This window comes from Canis lupus, chromosome 20 (genome assembly GCF_048164855.1).
Source record: "Canis lupus baileyi chromosome 20, mCanLup2.hap1, whole genome shotgun sequence".
Classification (NCBI taxonomy): Eukaryota; Metazoa; Chordata; class Mammalia; order Carnivora; family Canidae; genus Canis; species Canis lupus.
Genome location: NC_132857.1, coordinates 10,571,144 through 10,595,217, shown reverse-complemented (window position 1 = coordinate 10,595,217; position 24,074 = coordinate 10,571,144). Strand labels below are relative to the sequence as shown.

At 33.0% G+C, this 24,074-nt stretch overlaps 1 protein-coding gene across 3 annotated transcripts in view; it reads left to right on the top strand.

Annotated features, from left to right (window-relative positions):
* PCDH10 (protocadherin 10) overlaps nucleotides 1-24,074 on the top strand; it is a 61,037-nt gene that overhangs the window by 4,371 nt on the left and 32,592 nt on the right. For 2 of the 3 annotated variants that reach the window (XM_072788382.1, XM_072788384.1), the window contains exons 2-4: nucleotides 965-1,023; nucleotides 1,581-1,687; nucleotides 9,366-9,671. In XM_072788382.1, the coding sequence (XP_072644483.1) occupies nucleotides 965-1,023; nucleotides 1,581-1,687; nucleotides 9,366-9,671 (472 nt within the window). Of the gene's footprint in view, nucleotides 1-964; nucleotides 1,024-1,580; nucleotides 1,688-9,365; nucleotides 9,672-15,369; nucleotides 15,646-24,074 lie in introns of those variants that run through there. The other variant, XM_072788383.1, reaches the window with a different exon arrangement.

The window sequence follows — 24,074 nt, the reverse complement described above, 5'->3', positions numbered from 1 at the left end:
ACAGACCCCTGTAAGCGTAAACTAACTAACGGAAGGCTTAAACAATTGTGACCTTAAATATATATATATATATATAATATATACCTTTTAGCTGATCCTCACCTTTTGCCACTGTTCTGGGTAAATCGCTGCTGTTGGCTTTCTTCCTCAAAGAATTTGGCTTGTCAATTCTGATCTCTTTTTAAAAGATGGGGAAGTGGCAAAGTTGGAAGGAGGGAGGGAGGGAGGGGGAGAACACAGTTGATTTGTGTACAAGAGAGTTGGGGCCAGAAGAGGTGTGTGGATGGTGGATGGTGGACGGTGGGGAGGAGAATGCACAGGGCGTTTTGGAGGGGGAAAGGTATGGGGGTGGGGGGGAGTGTGGATGATGAATTCCTTTCTCGGCAGGTTATTTTATTTATTTGAGTCTTAGAGATTATTAATTGACTTTCATGAATATTTGTACAGCTCATTTGTATCTTAAGCACATTTTGAAAATAAACAACAAAATAATTCCATAAAATATCCAAACTTTTTGCTTATTGAGCGTGCTGTTTTTTCTTGTGTCAACCAGTATGCACCCAAACACTTTTTTAGGCCACTGAAGGAAAGACTGCAGAGTATACCTAGGTTGACTCTATTAGGAACAGTAGTTTATGAGCCCTAGCTATGAGGTCATTTGCATTCTCTCCTTAAACACACACACACACACACACACACACACACACACGTTTAAAATTGGCTTTTTATTTTTGCAATTTTTTTTTTTTTTTTTTTTTTACCCCTTTACTGAAAATCTAGACTGAGGTGTCTCTGGATATCTCTCTCCCCTTACCCAGCAGTCACCAGAGGCCTTAGGGCAGCTTGCAAATGCATAAAACCGTACACAATTACTTAAACTAGACTCAATTCCTAACCTCAGAAGAGGACTGCTAGTTAAGCCCTTAGCATTCAAATGCTCTTGATTTATTTATTTTCTTTCTAGACTAAACACCAGCGAGCAGAGCTCAGCTATCTAGTTGACAGACCTCGCCGAGTTAACAGGTATGGACTCTTTTTTTATCCCCCTAGCTTGGTGTATGGACAAGTTTACTACCTATTAAAGTTAGAAATTAGACGTATTATCCAATATTAGAATATAAGATGTATGAAAGCATCTCCAGCTAGGGCAGATCATAAATACTGTTTATGTTGGTTCCTGGACAATACATTAGAAATATGGGTGTCTTTCATCTCTATACAACTTACTGAATATATTTGAATATTTTATCAATTTATACTCTTAACACTACTTCTGATAGCCTCCCTGTTCCAAGGGTCTATATACTCCGTTTTATGACAATGATATAAACATACGCGTAGCTCTCCTCACAGAATAATGACTAAACGTGACGTGCCTTAAAGGCTCCTGCTGACTTCTTTGCTCAGTTGTAAAGAGTTAGGCTGTAAGGGGATGAAAACTAGCTTTTCTGCAGAAATAAAGGCCACTGTGAGAGGCCTGTGAATCTGCAGCACCATTGGTGACCATGTGGTGGCAGAAGAATGTTTTCTGTGTTTCTTCACCTTTTTTTATTCTAATATTCACGTTTTTGTACTTCTAGTTCTGCATTCCAGGAAGCCGACATAGTAAGCTCTAAGGACAGTGGTCATGGAGACAGTGAACAGGGAGATAGTGATCATGATGCCACCAACCGCGGCCAGTCAGCTGGTAAGTGTGCTCAAAGGGCAATGCTGACCTTTATAGTTTGTTGTTGTTGTTGTTGTTTTCAAAGTAAATCTAGAAAGAGTGATGTCCTAGGTATTTTATTGTAGGGTTAATGTTGGTAAGTCCACACCAGAAATATGGTGTCATTCTATGTTGATAATTACATAGTCAAAGAGGATTCTAAAAATGCCCCTTTGGGTACAGTTAGAGACTTACTGTGAAATATGTTAGAACATGAGCTTATTTCTTCCTTATGTGATGTTCTTTCGTGCAATTATATTGAAATTTAAAAACCTATAGATTTCTCACCTGGTCCAGGCCTCAGTCTTCAGTCAATGAAGGTATTATTAGACTTGTTTATGGATGAGGTAACTGAAGATGAATGAAATTGATTGACCTGCACAAAGTCACAGAGAATAAGTGGATGATGATTGGGAACTAGAATCCAAATTTCTTCCCTTTCGAGAGCAATGCATTTTGCAAGCCACTGAGTATTGAATGAGAGAAGGAATGGTGATTAAAAGTCATGAACAGGCTGACAGCAGGATCTCCAATGCTGGGTTCTTAGGCTTCGGTCCATTAGTAAATATTGGATAATGTGTATTTTCTCAAGCATCCGAGGCTTCCTCATATTTTCCTTGCGGTCCATGACCTGTCAAAATTTGAATCCCGTGCTTATTCGTATGTGAGGTTAATGATGCCTGCCGATAGGGTTGCAATGTGATACATAGATTTTACATTCCTTACTTATTTTAGTTTACTTTTTCCTCTATGAATTTAACCGTGAAGTTTTATAGGGTGCTGATAACTCTATTTCCTAATCCTTAAAGAAAAACACTTTGAAAAATAAAATATATGCCTTATAATAATGAAAATGATTTCATAACGGTTGGATTTTCTTTCCACGTCATTGGCATTTCAACCAAGAAGGGGGCGAAGGAGGCTGGTTGATTTTTTTTGTTTTTAACTTTTTCTTTTCTGATTGAGTCTTGTGTCTTTGTGACACGGAGAGAAATGGAAAGGCAAATTAACTCTTGTGACTTATAAAAGCATCCGTCACTGGGCCATCTCCAAACTCAACTCTGTTCCCTCGCTTTTGAGCTTCATTTTGGTTAATGATGTAACCCCAGAGTGGAAGAGTCCTCATTTTCGAGGTAACACCAGTCCTAGAGAGCACACATTCCTTAGCACACTTGGTGGACCTCTGAAGGGTGCTGAGGCAGTGTGTCAAAGGGCAGTACCCGCCCCACGGTCGCCTGGCAGCCGTGGTTACTGCAAGCCTCTCACTTGGCTAAAGTGTGCTGTGTCTGAGGCTGCCTTAGCCTTGGGAAACACAGTCAGGAGGGGGGAGTAAAAAGGCTGCTCAAGGGTCTCTTTATATTGCTGCAAGTCATTAATATGCAGACCTAATGAGACTTGAGAACTGCCAAGAATCCCCGGAGGTCCCTGCCCCTTGCGGGCCTTCACGCTAACTGAACAGAGCATCTATTTAGTGTCTGGGAACCTGACAACAAACCAGAACTTGCCAGAAGTTTATATTTGAGTACAAAGTCCCTTTCATTTTTGGCCTATATATGGCATATGATTTATTGTTACCTTTAAAAAGCTGTACATTCAGAATTGCTCGTTCCTGTTCCTTTTTTTCAGGGGTTCTAATTTGAGTTAGCCTTTTTAAACTTCTAAAACAAAATGCTTAATATTAAAACAGAGTATCTGCTTCGTGTTTCCTTGGGTGCATTTTATTCTTTTCCCACTCCCCCACCCTCCCTCTTTGTTTTTTTCTGTAGCACTCCAGTCTCAATGAACATTTCAATTAGTTTAGTTCCCTCAGACATAATGAGCTATAATAACCTAACCAAAAAGAAAGAGAAACGAATAAACATCTGCAAAAAGTGCTAAATTTGGAAGATGGATGGGAAGAGAGTCTTATCAATGAGCCTTCCCAGTAGCTACTTTATTTCACAGGGACTCAGTGTTGCCATTTTGGTAATGTTTCTCTCAAATCATTTGAGATGTCAAAGCATTAAAAGGAAAACTTAAATGCCAAATTGTGTTCTGGAGAACATTTTCTAAAAAAGCAAGGCAGTTCATATTTTTCTTCAGCAGTGGCAAAAAAAAAAAAAAAATTGCCCTATCTTTACCTTCTTAAACGTGAAAAGTATTACAGAATTAACGATTTATTTTGGTATTGCGTTGGCAGTTCTAGGGCAGCCACAACATACTGAGTGCAATAATCGCTGTTTTCGAATTGTAATGACACTCTTGTATTAAGAAGTCATCTCACCTTTGTGTGCTGAATTGCAATCAGACTTACTATGTCTAATTTTATTGTAAGAGTGATTTTGAAGTGTTTTCTTTTATAAGTATAAAACCCTAAATGCTGAGAATTGGAATGCATCGACTTAATGACTTTGCCCAGTCCATACTGATGTTGCGTACTGTACACTTTACAGCAAGTAGCGAGATAAGGTTTCCTAAAAGATGAGCCTATTTCAGGTGAAAAAGTACATCTGTTTTATTTTCTTGTGAAAGCCAGGTACTGATGATCTTCCCATTTTGTAATACTTAAGACACATTACTCATAGCGCATCTATTTCCAGGTTTAGGATATGGGAAAAGTTCATACTAATAAGCAAATCTTACTCAGCCAGTTTTTAGGGGGAGGACACCAGATTGTCATGGAGAAATGATACTGAAAAGACACAGACTCTGAATTCTCTTCTTCAGTCTCTCCCTCACTCCATGCGACATTATATACACTATTGAGCTTTAGTGCTTCACCTGTTTAATCTTCCTACCTTTGTATTTATTCCCAATTTCTTTTTCGATGTTAGCATTATTTTGTATTTACTTATCTAGATATGCCTTCTGTTTATTCTCCTATGAATAGTTTTCTTTTTTGTTCTTTCTCCCCTACCCCCCTTGCTTTTCTCCTTTCTAAAGCCATTTGCAGTCACCAATCTTGTTCATAGAAGGGCTTTAAACACGGAGGCAGCTGCACAGAAAGAGAATCACATAAGCTTTTTCAGTTTTCTACTGCACCTGGCTCCATGTGTGAAATTCTTCGGCTTGACCACTGCTCTCTGGCATTTTCTTTCTATAGCCTTGTCAAGGTGCTTTCCGTTTTTTTTCAGGGCACTATTGATGTATTGGTTGCATTTGGCAGAAGTCCAGAGAGATGTGGTAAATCTATGCATAAACCATCACAAGAGGAAAATCTGATTAATATAGCTTAAATAGCCAAAAAAAAAATGTCAAAGTGTACCTAAAAGAAATATAGTTTCAATTTTATTGTATGATTAGAGTAAAAGATTTTTTTTCTGATTTGCAATACTGATACAAAAATTTTAGTTGCCTATTATTAAACATTTTAATGGTCTTGCAGGTACGTCTGAGGAGATATAGTTAGTTGTAAAATTTCCTTTGCCTCGTTTATTGAATATCTGCAGTATGCATACCATTAGAATTATCAATTCATTTTTAATAATTGTGCCTTCTTAAAAGATATATATTGAAGAAGATAACCCTAATAAACGATTCTGTTAATCTTACTTGTTATGGTTTACCTGAAAATTGTCAAGTCACTCTTTCCTGTAAATTTAAATTTCAGTTACAAGCTTAGCTTCTAAATGTGTTTATTTTTTAACTAATTTTGAGATTGATACATGACACATGGTCAAAATTTGGCTACACATGCCAAAAAGTGATTCGAATTGTCAGTATCTTCAAATTAGTGGATAAAGTACATCAGGAAATGTGTTCAGCTGTTTGCACAACTACTGCAATAGTAACAAGACAATGTTTGATTAATCACAAGTACAGATTTCCCTTTCACAACTCCAGTAAGAATTTAGATACAGGCAGATTAGTCACTTGTAAATAAAGTGACTTTACATGATTGATTGCAAAAGCTTATTCAGATTTCTGGTGAAAATATGAACTACAAATTGATGATACAGAAAGATTTATAATTGGAAAAAATACATGATAAAATATTAGAGAAAATGGAGAAAAATATAAACATTTTGAATGATAAGTAGGGAGCATTTTTGATGTACATGTTTTGATTTTTTCATGAGTGAATCGTGTTGTTAAATACCTGCCTCCAAGCTATATTTTCCTAAAAATTATAGCAACTTTTGTGATTATAATTTATATCTCTCCATTTTTTTGTGTTAAGTGGTTAAAGGAGGACTGGAAATATCTTCAAAAAAATGAAATATTGATTTTCTTTAAAATTAATTTATCATGTTATGAAAAATTAAACATTTTTTATGAAGCCTTGGTGCACGAGGAAGAAATGTACATATAACTCTATATTATTACATTCTTCAGGAAATAGCACACATGGAGTACAGTTATAATATTTTTGAAGTCACAGTTTTTTCTCAGTGATAATATCACTGCCTCTAAGGAACAAGTTTTACTTGCTGGTTAAAAAATATGTATTTCAAAATTTGTCTAAATATATCTTTGCATAACAGGCAGTCTATCATGTCAGCTGTCATGCCTTGTAGGACAGATTATTTCTGAGAGGTAGGAAAAATAAATAACTAGGAGAAGAAATTTCAAATAATGTGTATATGTTGAGATATTTCTTCAAAATTGCCAAAATTTCAAAACTGAGGTTTGGCCTGTATTTGTCCACTGTACAAATCTGGCAGGTTCTATAGTAAGGGCATTTGAATAAGAGAAACTAAAGATCAAGTTAAGTTTTCTCTTGGACCTTTAATTTGAGCTATTAAAATATTCCAAGAGCAATGTGGAAGGCATGCATTTTGTCGCCTGCCCTATGATACCTGGCATTCCTGTATATCGCGTAGTCACTTATCACAACAAAACTTAAAACACGTCTGCTTATTTGGTCATTAAATAATGTATTTAATGGGACTGGTGATAAATGAAAAAAGATAAAATACTGGTTGTCTTTCAGTGACTCCCTGAAGTGAGGAATGGGAATGGGGACATTTATCTGATTCTCAGACTATAGCGCTAAAAGGCAAATGGTTTGAAATTTATTGATGTGCTATTTGTTCTTTCTCTTTTAATTTTGTTTTGTTTCTCTGATATTTTCCTAATGAGAAATCGGTACACTTGCTCTATCAGTAAAGCTGGTGAAATACATTCATGCACAATTTGTGATCCCTTATCTTTCATTCTGGTCTTATAAAGCTGTGTATACTATTGCTATGGGGATCACACTTTAGAAGGACTCATTCATAAATTTACTAAGAACATTATATACAAGTGTTTTCTTCCTTCTGTCAGGTAAAATTGTTCTTCCAACAGAAAACTTAATCATGTTTCTCATTTTTCTTGTTATGCACATGATCTATTTTCTGTACAGGTTCTCAACTCATGAGAACTTGATTACATCATCTAAGGGCATTTTAACTAGCCTCTAATAATTAAAGAAGCTGAAACCCAAAAAATTGTTAATTTCCAGAGAAGAAAATGGGCACAAAAAACGTTCTACTAAAAGTCCTTCTAATATAATCAAACAATACCTTAATAATGTCGAGAGACTAGTTTATTAAAATTTTTCTATAAGAGAGATGATCATATTTAAAAATATGAGAGGCCTTGGATACAGGTACTTGAAAAGATGTGAAAGATTATCAATGGTCTCATGCAGTATATTTAAAATGATATTCCTCAGTCATGTGAAGAAAAATTGCATTAATCCCAAATTTCACATTACATACCCATCTTCTTCAGGGTCTAATAATACAGTTCGATCTTAGTATTTAGATTAATTCCACCACCTTCAAATTTAACATGACGAATTTAATTTTCAAACAAATAACTGCTCATCATAGTTTGACTTTTAATAACAGTTCCATCTATCCAAAAAGTCTTTTTTTTTTCTCTCTCTCTCTCTCTCTAACACAGTGCAAACAGGGAGCACTCAGTATTCAAAATATACATTTTTCTGGTCGTATAGCTTTAACCTACCTAGTATGTCAATATTTATCAGGGACATTTTCCTTCCCTTACACTTTTTCTTTCTACATATCTCCTTGAAGAAATAGGATAACAAACTGAGCTACTCTGGTGTCTAGAAAAGCATTGACATGTTTCACATGCTTTCTTAGTCTGGTTCCTTATCCTGGTTTCAGCTCACGTTTAAGTTCCTCAACAGTTCACTGATCAGTAATTTATTTCGAGGCTTATGCATGACAATTATCAATGGAACATTATAATCAAAGTCAGACTCGGCATTATACATAGTTTAATTTAAAATAAAAAAGTCATATAGTGAGATTAATATACGATAAGAAGCTTCGTTTTATTTCTTTAAACATAATTTACATAATTAACTGTTCTGAACTCCAAAATACTTGTGGATAATCTAGAAGATTAATACTCTGAAAAAATATCTTCCATATTTTATACATACAAATGTTAACATATACACACAAACAAGTAAAGCAGTGCCATCAGGGATTTATAAACTAAAACTGACTCAAGAGTTCAAATCGCTCATGGTATTTATAAGAAGAAACAATCTAATGGGTTCATTAAATAAATATTAGTCTGTTGATTAAAAAAAAGAAATTCATACCATGCATTTGAAAGTTTCTTTTATACAGAATAATCATGCTTGAATTACTTTAAATTGATCCTGTTTAAAAACATGCACTATAAATGTGTTAGTATGTTTAGAATAATATTAAAATGTGATTTGGGTTTATGTACTTGTTTTTCTGGGTAGGGATAGTTATCAAAATGAATATCTAATAGTATTCTATAATGCTCAAAAATCGTTACGCTTTGCTGAAGAAACTGAACTTTGAGTCATAATCAGATAATATGGAATAGTCTGGTCAATCTGTGGGAAACAATGAAACTTGAGGATGTCATTTGAAATCTTAGAATTCTCAGATTAGTAGGGAAACAGTTCTAGGTCTACTAGAACAAGTGTTTTCCAATATAGAACAAGTAATAAGGTATTTGTCAATAGTATCTGCAAATGACTCACATTACACTTGATTACCTTGGTTTCACTAATTATAGTCATTTGTTCTGGGTTTGTCTGCAGTGGTAAATGATAAGTGGTTTGTCGTAATATGGGCTACCAGAATGTCATTGAAATATACCTTTTAGGGTCATTTTCTGAGAACCTAAGAAAGCATGCTCTTGGCCACTCCTGAAATGTTTCATTCTTATTTATTGGCTTGTCAATATGTGTGCCGTATTTCTGCTGAATTTCACTTTTTGTTTCATGTCCAGATTCCATAATCTAAATATCATCGTTTATACATCACATAGTTCTGCTGTTTTTGTCTCTAAGAAACAGAAAATGTTGGATGCCTTATCATCATTAGAGATTGTGGATCAGAAAAGCTTTACGCCTTGCATTTTTCTCTGTTATGAATTTCACCAGAGATTTTTAAAAGTATTCACTCCTTTTCTACTCCCCTTTCCCTAGCTATTTAAATAATTTAGAGCCAGAATTTCTTTCCAATACTCTGAGAATTTTAGAAACGTCTACCTCAGGGTCCTCTTTGCTAGAAGAGTCTAGCTCTTTGGAAGACAGTACAAAGACATTTTTGGTTCCTGTGAGGTTAAGGGCAAGAAAAATTTGGCAGAACCCATTCAGCCAGCACTTTGTAGGCTCCCTGTCATCTTTCACGGTGGTGAGTCCTGTATCTGCAGTGTCTCTTTTTTCTGCTTACAGGTATGGATCTCTTCTCCAACTGCACTGAGGAATGCAAAGCGCTGGGCCACTCGGATCGGTGCTGGATGCCTTCTTTTGTCCCCGCCGACGGACGCCAGGCTGCTGATTATCGCAGCAATCTGCACGTTCCTGGTATGGACTCTGTTCCAGACACCGAGGTGTTTGAAACTCCAGAAGCCCAGCCTGGGGCAGAGAGGTCTTTCTCCACCTTTGGCAAAGAGAAGGCCCTTCACAGCACTCTGGAGAGGAAGGAGCTGGATGGACTGCTGTCTAATACACGAGCGCCTTACAAACCACCCTATTTGAGTAAGTATTACATAAAAGGCTTTATCAAAGTATTCCCTTTGAGGGAGTAAGTTCAACCTGCCATGCCGCCCAGTAGCAGTAGAAGAGTTCAAGTTGTTTTCAGAAACAAAGATAAAAGTGACTCTTGGAGGCAGGCAGCACTTTGCTGTGGAAAAATGAATATACGTAACAGGAAGGCAGGTTCCTGTGTCAGGACATGGTTGTTGACAACAATCAAACATCACTTTTGATGTTGGAAACATTTTTCAAATGCGCTTCTTATTGCCTTTGAATATTGCTCTCTTGCGTACTTGATTTCCATGTGTTTTGAAGGGCTTAATTAAGATAGAAAAACAACTCTTGACACTGGAGTCACGGGGAGATTTCATTTTTTTTTTTTTATTGATGTCAGCATTATCGCACAATTAATCCTTTTTCCATAGTGGCATTACACGTTTTAGGCTAAGGTAGGAAATCAGTGCAGCTATGACTTTGACTATTCAACACGATTCAGTAATATGTTCATATGGAGTAGAGTCTCTGATCAGAATCAGAGGAACTATGTGATGGAAAGATATACATAAAGCAATATTCTTTATTTACATAAAATATGTTCTTCTAACACGGAGACATTAAAAATTGTACTCAGCTCTTTCAATATAGGAGCCATATTCTTTAAGTGGATTATTTTACACAGCCACTGTGAAAATAAAAATTCTTAGAGATTCTGTAGTGTATTTCCTTTGAGGATCTCGGTAATGAAATTATCCTATTATTCTCTGCTATGTAGTTATCTTTTCCTTCTAGTTAACGGATAAATACCAGTGATAATTAAATAGTTTGGTCAAACCACATAAACTAATATGTGAAAAGGATGCAACTCATAAAAACTCAAAAGATGACTTTTATCTTGTATATCAAATCCAAAGTACATGGTGTCTTCTTTCTTTCATCTTCTAGTACCCAAAAAAAATCATGGAATCATAAGCTAGGAACAAAAACGAGGCAGATTACAGATGTATCATTTCTTTTATGATTTATGGACTGGGAGGGAAATAGAAAAAAAATACTGAAAGGAAAGAAAAAAAACTTGAAGAACATATATTTCAGCTCTTATGAATGTATATATGAAAGGCACAAATGGAAGGCATTGAGGACAATACTACTACTCTAGACACTGATAGTAAGAGTAGACAAGTGTTCTATGAATAAAGAAATAGATCTGCTATTAGATACATACGTTGTGATGGCAATTATGATTAAACTTTTATGAAAGATTGCGTTCAGCTTTTCAAATTACTTGGAAATACCTTTACCCCACGCATGATACAGTATTTTAGCATTTCAGAACCAAATAATTGCTTCTGTCCATGAACCATTGTATTGCTTTCTTTTTTGAAGTTATAAAATACAAGGAGAGCACATATACTTAAGGAAAGTATCGAAATGTCTAACAATTACTATGATGAAATTTGTATGCTAAGGTCCTAAAGTTTAGTTTACATGTCTACACACATTAGTGATGTAAAATCATTATGCGTGTTGCGAGGAATCAAAGAATTCATATGTTATTTAATTAAGAAAATGGATTTGTTTTCATAATAGTCAGATATAGGAGAATAAATTACTTTATAAAGCTTTTTTTTTTTTTTTTTTTTTTTTTTCTGTTTTAGCCAGCTCATACCACTCTAAATTTAGGGTTTGGGATAAAGTGTGACCTGGGTGAAAAATAAGCAGAAATATAAGTATTTTGCTGTTCTTACTTATACTCTCCTTAGTTCTTCATAGAACTTTAACTTTTAGTGTTTAATGTTATCTTAGGCTCACAATTATCTTTAAAATTATATCAAGGTTCTGATTTAATAGACGCAGTCAATTTTATGGTTAACTTGTTCGTATAAACAACAAGTCAAACCCTGTCCTGACCATTTTGCCCTGAAAATTCACACGGAGATAGTTGTTAATACTTGTATTATTTATCATCAGGAATGGAAATATTCTCATCTTCTAAACTGAAAAGCATGCCCCTTATGTAATTAAGCTGAAAACTTGACACCTACAACTTATTTTTAATCAGAATGTTTAAGTAATTATTGAGGTAGTAGTTTTCTTTTGCTGAATATGCATTTAGTTCTTTAGTGAACATACTGTGTATTTAATGTTAAGAAAAGCAGCGTGTATTTAGTCATTTTTGTAGAGCTCTAAAAATAAACCCTAATGAAGCTACCACTGTCATTTATAAAATGATCACAAAATGGTAATATGCTTAATAATGCAAATGAGATCATTGTATACACAAGAACGTCCCATTTCTATACTTCTGGTTGTTAAATTTAAAATTAAAAATCGCAAGAAACCAACTTCTACCCAAAAGTGCGTGTGCACACATGTTAAAAAAAAAGTCATTTGTGTTTCTTTTCAATGCCCAAATACAACTATATTTCCTTTTTTTTTCTTTTTAACGTGTAAGAAAAGATCCATGAAGAGTATACATGATGCATTTAGTGAAATGGAAGTAATTTTTTAAATCAGGAATAATTTTGAAAATGTCTATTTAAACTCGTCAGTCATGAGCACTTTATGAGCATGCTTGCTCATATTTTCGTTATAATGTTGTAGTTGATTAATACTCAGATTAAAAACTAAAGGGATATACTGAAAGATTGAAGAGATTAAACATGTGGAATATTGTTGTATTCAAAACTGTGTTTAGATTATCTTAAAATGCTAATGAATTTTAACTTAGCTTTACCTTTTTTAGAAAAATAAAAAAATACTGAAATATCACCTTAACTTTTAATACAAAAATAATCTCTGTCTTTGATACATATTAAAATTAAACACAAAAAATATTATTACCTGGAGTTTAAAAATAACGCCACATTTTATCATGGAGAACTCAAGAATTTCTTTAGTACTATAGACATTCTTTAAAATAACAGTCTTTCAAATGACACATTATACGGAAAGCAACCTGGATAGTCTCAGCCAATATGGAGCATAAAAACAATTGAAGTTCAAGAATATATTGTTAAAAGCTGTAATATTAAGATAATTTAGAAAACCCCAATAGTTAAAACAGTATCTTTAATATTACTTTTGCAATCATCCTTGCTTATAATTTTGGCTTCACATTTTAAACATCATGGCTTATGACTTTTGTCAGTAAATAAGCATATCTTTTCGCTCAAATCATACACAGTACAGTAGTTAAGGTGTAAAACTTTATTATTTGGAAACTTGTTGATTTCTCGTCAATAAACATAATCAGTGCCTAAGAATTGACAACAGTTAAAAGACAACCAATGAAGTTTCATCTAAACTATTTATGAAATTCTTTATTTCATTTCATTGGTCGTACAATAATACATTACATTGAATGAAATGGAAAAATACACTGACCTAAAAATTTTTAAAACTCTAAATCCATGAAATTTTCTAGACTCAAGGGACTGTAGGGAACCACTTATTGAAGTGTCATGGTCCATCCTGTGTTCACATTACACAACATTTTGACTAGTCCAATATGCCAAAAAATTACTACTTATCTCCTGACCTAATTTTATTTTTGCCTACTTTTTGAGTCCTTTTGAAACTTCGATTCGACTCAGTCTTAACATAATACAAGAAAAGATGTCAGAACTTTGAAATATTCCTCTTGAAAAATTGCAGACACTTTACCTAGAATTTTTTTTCAGTAAACCTCATTTTGAGAAAATTCTTTTGGGCATCTATGTTATTTCTATAGTGCACTTCAAGTTTTCAGCTGATTAAAATTGTAGAGTATGTTTTGTTTAGACACATCACTTTCAATCCCTTCATTATCTCAATCTGCCTTCTGTGAGTTTTCATAATTTGTTGAACTCGATAGTGTGGTAAGAGCATAAATAAGATTCAAAATAAAACAACTTTACTTATTGGTACACATTACCCTCGCATTTATGAGTCCCTGTATATGTTTTCTCTGAGATTTATATATTCCTGTAATGTCATAAACATAGCATCACTTTATGAAACATTAAAGTCCACAAATAACACTATTATCCATGGCCTTTTTGACATTTCTGTCTCATAGGTCCATACATCACTAAATGAATGGTCATCTTTTTTTAGAATTTTTTTCCTAGTACATATGTTAATTTCTGTTCCCTTTTTATCTAAGTTGTGTTGATTTTTTATAATACCCTATTTCTGAGACTTTTGCTTCTCTCATTCTTTTAAGGATAGCTCTAGATTTGTGAACCCAACTTTTTCACTTTTTTAGTTTATCCCCTTATGACAAATCTCTGGTCTTTGAATCACACTAGTCCATCACATTTATTTTTCATCAAATTCCCTTGTTTAGTAATTAAGAATTGAACTCAATCAAAATAGTTTACTCACCTGAACTCTGTGATTAGAAAATAAATGAAAACTCAGGGCCAGAAAAAAAAAACCCAAGCCCAGTTCATATTCTCTGTATATCTACTGTTAGATTTAATGTTTACTGAATTTTATGATATTTTACTTTAAAAAAAATGATAATCTAGTCACAGTTTATATCATTACTCCAGTTAGCTATGCAGCACCCTGGAACCTTCCTGTAACTCCAGATAAATGAAATATTATCACATCATCTGATTTCTTGTATAGTTGTTCAGTAATGGTCTACCTCAATTAATAGGACTTCAAGTGAAATCTATAAAAATCCTTCTGAGGTGAACATTCATTTTACACCTATACATCTGACAATTTCTGTAGGCAGCTTATTTTTCACTTATTCAGACATCAGTGCTTCTCGGTGACTTATCACGTCATTCAAAATTTGTGTCTTTGGGTGCATTGGAACTGGTTAGTATCCAATACTCTCTTGGCCTATTTAGACTCATTACCCAGCTGTACATACTATAAATGCTAAATAATTATGTGATTAAAAAATGAATGAATAGCTAAATGAGTGTTTTTAAAGTACCAAAATAATCTTTAATGCTGTCATTATACTTTCATTTACACACGTCTGCCCATAGGTTTTATTTTTTTAATCTCTAGGCAAACTTTTTTTTCCCATTTTTAAAATATGTTTTAAATTAGTTATATTTCTCTCATGCTATTACCCACGAGTTTTTACAAGAGGAAGTAGATTGTGAATGCATTCAAAATATTGAAATGCACCTAATCAAAGTGCTTTGTAAAATATGATGGAGTTTTTCAATACCTGGGGACTTAAAACTCCTCTTGATTCATTCTAAGAACTTCTATTATATTCTAAAGAGGTGTTAAATTTGTTTCATACTTGTCAACTTTTTTAGAATTTTAAATACTCCCCTTTCTTACCAGATCTTTGAGATAATCTTTCCTTGACATATTTTATTTACTAGCAGCTTTCGTAGATTAGGCCTCATCTTTCACTTCTTTGTAAAGCTAATAGATATAAATTTTCATCAGTTTAGTCACTTAGTTTTCTTACATAATTCTCATGTAGGAATTATTTATTTGCATGTTATTAATTATATTTTCGAACTGACAGATATGTAGTTAAATAAAAGTATACTTAAGGATATAGAGAGAAGACTTAATTGGTAACAGTAATTTATATCTTTATTCAGTATTTTATTTACACTCCTTAGTATGTGGGTCTCCATCTATTATTTAAAGCAGTTTATTTTGTGCATATTTTGCATTTTATTGAGCTAACATTTAGCATATTAATATTATTTATATACCTCATTTTATATTACAGATCATTTCCATCCTCTTTCTTATTTTGTACATTGGAAGTAAATCCTTATAAGCCTTGTCCGTCATGTGAGCCTAACAAAGGAAGATTATCAATTAAAATATAAATAGAATTATTCAATGAAAAGGATTATCTACTTGGGATTTTTTCCTGCCTCATCATACTGAAGATGTGTGGGTCAAAATTTAAATGCATTAAGATATAAAGATATTGTAAAGAAGTCTGGAATATACAAATTCAATTGCTTATAAATATCATTAAACATTATTCAATACTCAATGTGCCAGACTTTTTTTGGGTGAGTCTGCGTCTTCTGAGTCCTTTTAATAGGAATTAGACAGCATCATTTGGACAATATGGCTTGGAAACTGTTTTGGACTGTGAGGTTCTTGTTCAAGATTAAATAATTTTATCAAATCAGGACTATACTCAGCATAATGGGAGTCTATTTAATGTTTCCCAAAGTATAATAAAAATCTTGGAAGTTTTATATCAAGATCCAATAAGACTCCCTAAATCCTGCATTAGTGGCCTCTAATCATCTAATCAATTTAGGTGGGACAGTATAGAGGATTTGAAAACATTTAAACCTAAATGTAATTATGTTCAAAAGGATCTAGATAAAGAGAAATTATAAGCTAGAAAACTTCACAGATAAAAATCTGGGTTTTATTTCTGATTCTTTCATCAATACATTATATGATATTAGGTTTGAACATTATAGCTAGGCACATAACCATATTCTTTCTCCTAGAGATACCTTTCTTTTAAGTGTGAAGATTGAAAGAGTATAAATGAACTTAATTTCAACAAAATTTCCATAATCTGTACAGTAATTAAATTATCAATGACAAAAAAAATTTTCAATGACAGCTTTTAAGTCATTGAGTTCAATGAGTAATTTTAAACATATCTTCTGTGTTCTATTTCATGAGTCTATTGTATGGACACATTTGTGCCTATATGCATCCCATATAGAAGAATTTAATTTTTAATTTTATTTATCAATTATCAGAGGAGAAACAGAGCATAATTATTTAACTAATGGCTACTTCATTATCAGAAGCTGTTAAATATAATAATATGGTGTTTTTTGAGAAACAGACAAGTGACATAATCGATTTTGGTCTGTTTATCTTTTAAGGTACTAGTTGTATTTTTGAGGCCCAGTTCCCATTGCATATTACAGCAAAATTAACCATTACACTGTAGGGGAAATAGATGTTTGTATTCTGAGGAAAATATTATTGTTGCTGTTTGTACAAATAGGATTTTTTTCCTCTTTTCATGTTGCTATTAGCCAGAATCCTACCCTAGATTCCAGTATTACCTGTGCTGGATATTTAATGGTATATTTTACACATACTAGAAAAGTGACTTAGTTTATCATCAAGTAGTTGAAGATTCATATTTATTCCAATATCTATATTTAAGCTGAAAGCTAGATAAAGACTGCATTATTCATAAAAAGTATTTTTTGTTGAAGTTTTCAAGAAGTGTACTAAAAAGGGAATAAAAAAGACCCAAGCCCAGGAGAAATACATAAATGAAATCAATATCAAATATCTATTTCTTGAGTTAAATTTTGAATCACCCTGGTTAAAGGAATAGCCATGGTGAAGGGGTTCTTTGTGATCTCACGAAACGTATCATTGGGTTTTGTCTCAGTGCAATACATGGTAGAAAGTTCTGAGTCAACAAAGCAACAGTAGATAATAAATTGTACATAATAAATTGTCTTGATAGTACACACCTGATGGTGTATATAAGATAAAATTTTTCACATGTAGGTTTAAGCAAAATAGCCTTAGGAATAGGTCCATAGATATGAAGGTTAATGTTACAGTTTAACTGTTGCTGTCATTTTATTCTTAGAAAGTGTGTAGAAAATCTGGAGGCTGAACTGTAAGATTAGTAAAAAATCATTGTGCTTTTCTTCCCCACTGTTAATAAACCTTTGCTAGTCACTAATGGTGTGGCTTTAAGGTTTATTTGCCAGAGAAAATCTCATCAGATGAATACACTGGATATCATGAAATCTAGTTATCTTTTAGTAGATATGTCCTGATTCTAGAGTTAACTCAGTCTTTTTGATAAGAACAATGGCAATAGAAAACAATATTACATAGAATCTACAGAGTTCTACTAAATTATACTTTTAGACATAAAAATGATGGCTAATTTCAAGCATATACAAAAATAGAAAGAATAGTAGTAAACTCTCCATGTTCTCCAGCCTAAACAATTATCGATTCTTGGCCAAATTTGTTTCATCCAATGCTAAAACATTTTCTTTTCACTCAGATTTTTAAAGCAAATCCAGAGATCCTACTGCTTAATCCATTAATATTTCAGCATATGTTTATTAAAGATAAAAGTCTATTTTTATCACTACTGCAAGAAGAGTATTCCTTTTTTAAAAAGTTCTTACTATCATTGTCTAGTAATTGTTCAAATTTCCATACTTTCTCCTAAGTAATATTTACATGTACATTTATTATTTATAATTTTCTCATAAATATTAATGCTATTTACATTTAACTAATTTGATTCATGATTAAAATGAGCTCCATACAAAGCAATCTATTTTTATTTTTAAACTTTTTATAAAAGTATAAAATACTTGTAGAAAAGAACAAAATCACAAATGTATATATAACCCAAGTTTTCACAAAATGAGCTCACTTGTGTAATCTGTGACCACAGCATTAACTGGGTATTGTGTTCAGTAGTCAAAACATTACTAGTACCTCAAAAAGTCCTGTATTTTGTCCTCTTCCAGCTACTACCACCTCAGGGGGTGCCACTGTCCTGGCCTCTAACCAAAAATTAATTTTTCTGGGTTTTTAATTTTCTATCATTTGAATAAATGAAATAGAATAATATATGTGTTTCCCTAAAGTGTAATAGCCAGCTATTCTCTCTGATAATACAGGGTAAGCAATCAGCAGAGCCTAAAATAAACCAATGTGTAAGCTAAAAAGACAGGTTAGTTAGCATGTGTTCTCCTTGCACATGATTTCTCTTACTATTTTTGGAATTCTTAGCATGTCTGGTCATTTAGAAAATGCTTGGTACCTGTCTTTATATCCTCCTTATTGATGGAAAATAATCTGTTAATTTAGTGGTGTTTTATAGAAGCAAATATTTATATGTTCATTTGAATACCAGATTATAATGAAAGAGAAGAAAAATGGAAATGTCTGTATTTCTCATTTCTTTGAGTCTGGGTTAGAGGATTGTGGCAAATTGGCATTCATGATGCTAAAGGGACACTTACTAAAATAAAGAGATTAACATTTTAGAAAATGGCATATCTGAAGAGAGTTTAAAAGGATTGAGGGACTGTGAATTGAGAAGAAAGGGGGAGAGGTGACTTAACAAATGTTAAGTGTTTAAACAAATACTACACAGATAAGATAGCGATCAGTTAATCTGTCTTTCTTGAGAGCAGAAAAGAGAAAATGGAGCTATATTGCATCCTGAGAGATGTAAATTACACATTATGGGAAATATTCTGACCCTGACATTGGTATTTGCTCCTGAGAGATACGGAAACACTATACCTAGAGAGCTTTACAAACTACCAACGTAGACAGCATATGTCAACTGTGATTTGGTGGAATGGCACTTTCTAGCTCTGAGATGTATTTCCTGCAGAACCCATTTCCCAGCACTGGGGCTGGTGAGGAGGGAGTGAAAGGGATAAGGCTCAGTTTTACCGGAGGATGAGGGAAGACAATTGATAAAGCCTAGGTTTTGAGCTATGTCCTTCCCTTCCTATTTCTGTGTTGATGACTTCTTATATTTCTTAGGGATTTTGAAAGGACAAAAATTGGTTTTATGAAGACTTTTTTGTTCCCCTCACACATTGAATTGTAACAGACAATTAAATATCCAAGACTAGAAATTAAGAAATCATAATTTTAGAAGGAAATCTGGGGACATGTATAGAGGGCAAAAGTGGAGTATAAAATGTCTGTTATATTATATATATATATATATATATATATACACACATATATACATATATGTATGTATATATATACATGTGCAATATATAACATTTTGTATCTATTAAAAATAAAATATTGTATCATTACAAATAAAAATGTAAGGCTCCATATTATATATAATAATAATTTATAAAAGGGAGAGAGAGGACAATAGATTTTAAGTACCTTACTGTATCAAATAAATAATCCTTATTGAACTGGCTTATTTTTTCTATAATAAGAATTTTCCACTTTTGGTATCATATTATCTTCTGCTGAATTTTAAGGAAAATCCTTGGTGTCACCTACCATGAAATGGCTCACAATTAAGTAAAAAACGGAAACAGCCATTAATAATGATACAAGGTCAAGCCGCCCATTTCTTAAACTTAATAGTACTATGTGCTTTCTTAACTATTTTGGAAGGTATAGCAAGCACTGTATATGATCATTACATTTTGGTTTGTTACTTTGGAGAGTAAATTAAAATGTAGCATTAGCTTGGCAACATGGAAGCATGAATTAATTATACACTTAAGAAAAATAAGATGAAAAGAAAAATAATCAGATGGGAAATTGTATTAGCTAAACATTAAGTCTAAATTTAATAACAGTAGTAGCTATTACCGAGTGCACATTTTATAGGCATGAAAAGATGAAATAAGACACAATAAAAACACTGATTTCATAAATACACAGCCAATGTTATAAGGTGATAGTTATTTTTATCAAGCAAGGGTGATGAAATAATTTTTGATTTAGATACATGAATATTTTGTGATTATATAAATATACTTAATTTTATAGCGGCAAAGGAGTTTGGTATTAAGCAACGTAGAAATGCCTTCTTTGATAGACTGGAGTGAATTTTAACTCCTTTGAACTTGAATTAAGTGAAGGATTTAGGAAATCAATATTTTTTAATTACATATAGAATGGTGTGAAGATAATTATTTTTCAAATTATAAGAACGAAATATTGACTCATTGAAATTACTGAGAAAGGTAATTTTTTAATGCAGGCTTACTTAGAATTATTTTTAGGAAATGCTTGATGTTAAATAATTTAATTTTCAGTTTTTGCATTTACAATTGAGCCTGGGATCTAGGGACATAATCCTTGAGAACTTATATTGCTTGCTTTGTAAGAATTCTTCATAGAAATTATGTTTTCATGAAGCTTATAGAGAAGGTGTTCTAATATATCTAATACGGTGAAATATTATCTTCCCCTTAAATGAAAACATTTAATGTAGTTTATAAAAAACATGTTATGTTTCTCTGAGGTTAATTTTAACTCTATGCCCTTTATTAATCTTTCAAAGTTTTTCATATCTCAGTTACTTTCTAATTTCAGAGGGATGTCAAGAGGTCCTATTACTTGTAATACTATTATTTATCCTAAAGTAGTGCCATGGTGGTTTAAAGCTGTAGGAAAAGTTTTTAACCAGCTGCTTTAGGCATGTCTTCCCAAGCTACTGACAAAAACAGTGTGACCCATATTCAAGAAAACTTATCACTGAGCACCTACTATATATTCCAGGCACAGTGATTTTCAGTTTTGTTTGCCTTAGAACTAGATTACATAAATGTCCTGCAGGACAACCATATAAGAAAATGATTATGGCTCCTGAAGTCATCACAGACAGATGTGAAAATAAGATCAATACCTTAATTTAAATACAAATGTAATAATGGAATCAATTGAAATACTCTTGAGAGATATCCAAGGGAAAAACAGAAATACTGAGAACCTTGGTTGCAAATGTAAAGGGCATCAGATCAAGTTCATTATTAGTGATCACACATAGCCTCATGCATCCTCATTCAGTCGAAGGATACAGTATCTTCTGTGGGGATCAACATACTCGGATCAGATCATCTTAGTGTCGCCTCTCTCTGCACCATTCTAGAAATATGCAAAAGCATTTTTAATTATTTATATCCTTCCACCCTATACCTCATGCCAACTACCAGCCATCTTTTGAGATAATTCTGAAAAAAAAAATGAATAAACCGACCTCAGGCATATTATAACACTAGCAAAAAGTTCTCAACTTCCTTTAAGATATACATGAAGCACAGCCTACTTTCCAGTTGGGTTGTGATCTTGGCAAATACTCAAAAAATACCCCAGTCTTATTATTTTGGGGATACATCTTCTTAAGCATCACTGATTTTATCCATTTTTGACTTTATGATAACTTGGAATTTTTAATTTCAGCAAATATCACTTTCTGATTTTGTTCTTATGGTATGTGTGTACTTCCTTTGGACTTGCATCCTACTACATAATTACAGGAGTAGGTCTTTATATCTGTCCTCAGATCAGAGATGTGATGTAGTATAATTAAGAGTTCTGGTTATAGGGCCAATCTGCCAGCGTTCCAATACTGATCCCGCCAGTTCCTAGCTGTGTGACCTCCGTAATTTCTTTAACCTTCCTGTAACTCATTTACCTCATCTGTGACATAGATCCTCAAAAGCTCATTGTAGAGATTAAATTATTTAACACATCTAAAGCATTGAGTTCCTGGCCCAAAGGAAGCACTCATTAAGTGTTCACGGCAACCATATATTCAGTTAAAATTGGAACAATGACATCAGCCTGTGTATGGAGAAAATTAAAATTCTAGCTTAAATAGAACTAATTATGCTTTCTTTTACTCCCAGAGAAAAATCAGACTCCAAATGTTCTTTTCACGATATATCACTATTTTACATCTGCAGTATATATTCTTTCACATAATACATATGTTTTAAAAGTTCTGTATCCCTATTTTTCTTTTTCATCTGTGAAACCAGTGAAACCGATCGAACAGAACCAAAGGTATAATGCCCAGCAAAGACTAGATTGTATTCATTTTATGGTGATGTTAGTCACAAAGCACAATTATATATTTTTTTTAATTTCACATTCTTCTTACTTTATTTGTGCATTAACAATGACTAAAGATATTTGATTAGGTACGACAAATGGCAAAAATAATCTGACAAAGCATACACATTTGAAATGACAAATTCTTATTTTAGTATAAGAAGCAGCACATATTTGAAAGTAAAGAATTTATATTTCTTCAGGCCCCCCAAAAATTGTTAACTGATACAAATAGATGCCCATATCTAATTTGACATAATCTGCATTGTGACAATTGTACTGGCACAATAGAGTGGGCTCTGGCCTTAGGACACTGTGAATTCCAAAGAGTTCTGCTACCCTTGTGTGGGAGACCCAGATGCCCAAAGATCATCACACAGAGTGAAAACAACCTGTTACTATGTGAAAATTGAATCTTTCTATAAGATAGACGAAAGATATCTCTGCCTCCATCAGTATTTGAACCTGCAGAAGCTCAAATGTTTTCTTGCTTCTTTTTCTTCACTAAGATCCCGCTGTCTGATAAACCTAATTCTTTCAGTCAGCATCTTTATTTCTGTTTTTGTAACTTTGTCTTTAAAAGTCACGTAGAACTAGCAAATGATGTCACAAGCTCATTTGAAAAATGCCTGAAAAACTACCCAAACTTTACTTTCTGTGTCTGGTTTATTCGTTGGGCCCATTGTGTACTGTTCTACTGTTCAGGATTTTATGATTGCATGTGTTTTCTGTCTCCTTCCTTCCAGGTCGGTTTTGCATGTTTATCACTATTTTGCCTGAATAACAACAAACCTAACGACTAAGTTTTAGTTACAATTTACAATTGTAAATTTACAATTCAGCATTATATATTCTTCTTTTTATGTGCCTAATATGAAAACAAACATTTCTCATTTTTTTAAAATGGTGAAATTTCCTCCATTTAATAGTACTGTTGCCCAACTATAGGGAAAAAAATCAAATTTTAAAACAGATTTAATTGTTTTTTTCATTTACATATCTGTGAAAGAAATTGCAGTGTCAACTGCAATTAAGCATTTTCTCTCTTCTCAAAATGCACTGTTTTTCAATGGTTCTACTTTAAGTTTCTCATCTCATTAACAGATAAACAAGATATTTTCTTTTTTATATAAATATCTTTGGCTATGTTTGGAAAAGATCTCTTAGAGTGTAACCAAGGAAGGATTTAGAGAACTGTACTTTAGGTCCTTTATTGGAGAACTATCTGAATGATTTTTACTGATACAGAAAAGGGCATTCCATGGAGTATAGAATTCGATGAACAAAAGTGTGAAACGAGAGAGATACATAGGAAGAAGTGAATACTCCAAGTTATCGAATCTATAACATAAATCTAAGGGGAATAGTGGAAGTTAAAGTTGAAAGTTATGTTTTGGATAGACTAAGATTCATTTTAAATAATAAAACCAATAGTAATGGTAGCGAACAATTGTTAAGCACTTATTATCAGCCTAGTACTAAGGAATCTAAGAGTTTCTCAGATATTAATCCATATAAGCCTTACAATAACAAAAAGAAATAAGTATTTTGACCCATTTACAGATTATAAAATTTAAAAAAAGATGTCCAGTAACTTGTCAATGGTCTGATGGCCAATGAGGGAGAGATAAGCTTTTATTTGAGACCACCTGATTCTAGAGGAAGCGTTTAATTGTGTCCCATTCGCTATTTGAATCCCAGACTTAAAAAAAACTGGACGCTATTCAGAAAGGAGTCTGCAAAGATGTGTTGGTTGTGTTTTTGGTTTTGTTTTTGTCAACAGAGCGTTATTGCAGTTGTCAGGCTTTGTGGCAATAAGAGGCTTGTGGAGAATGG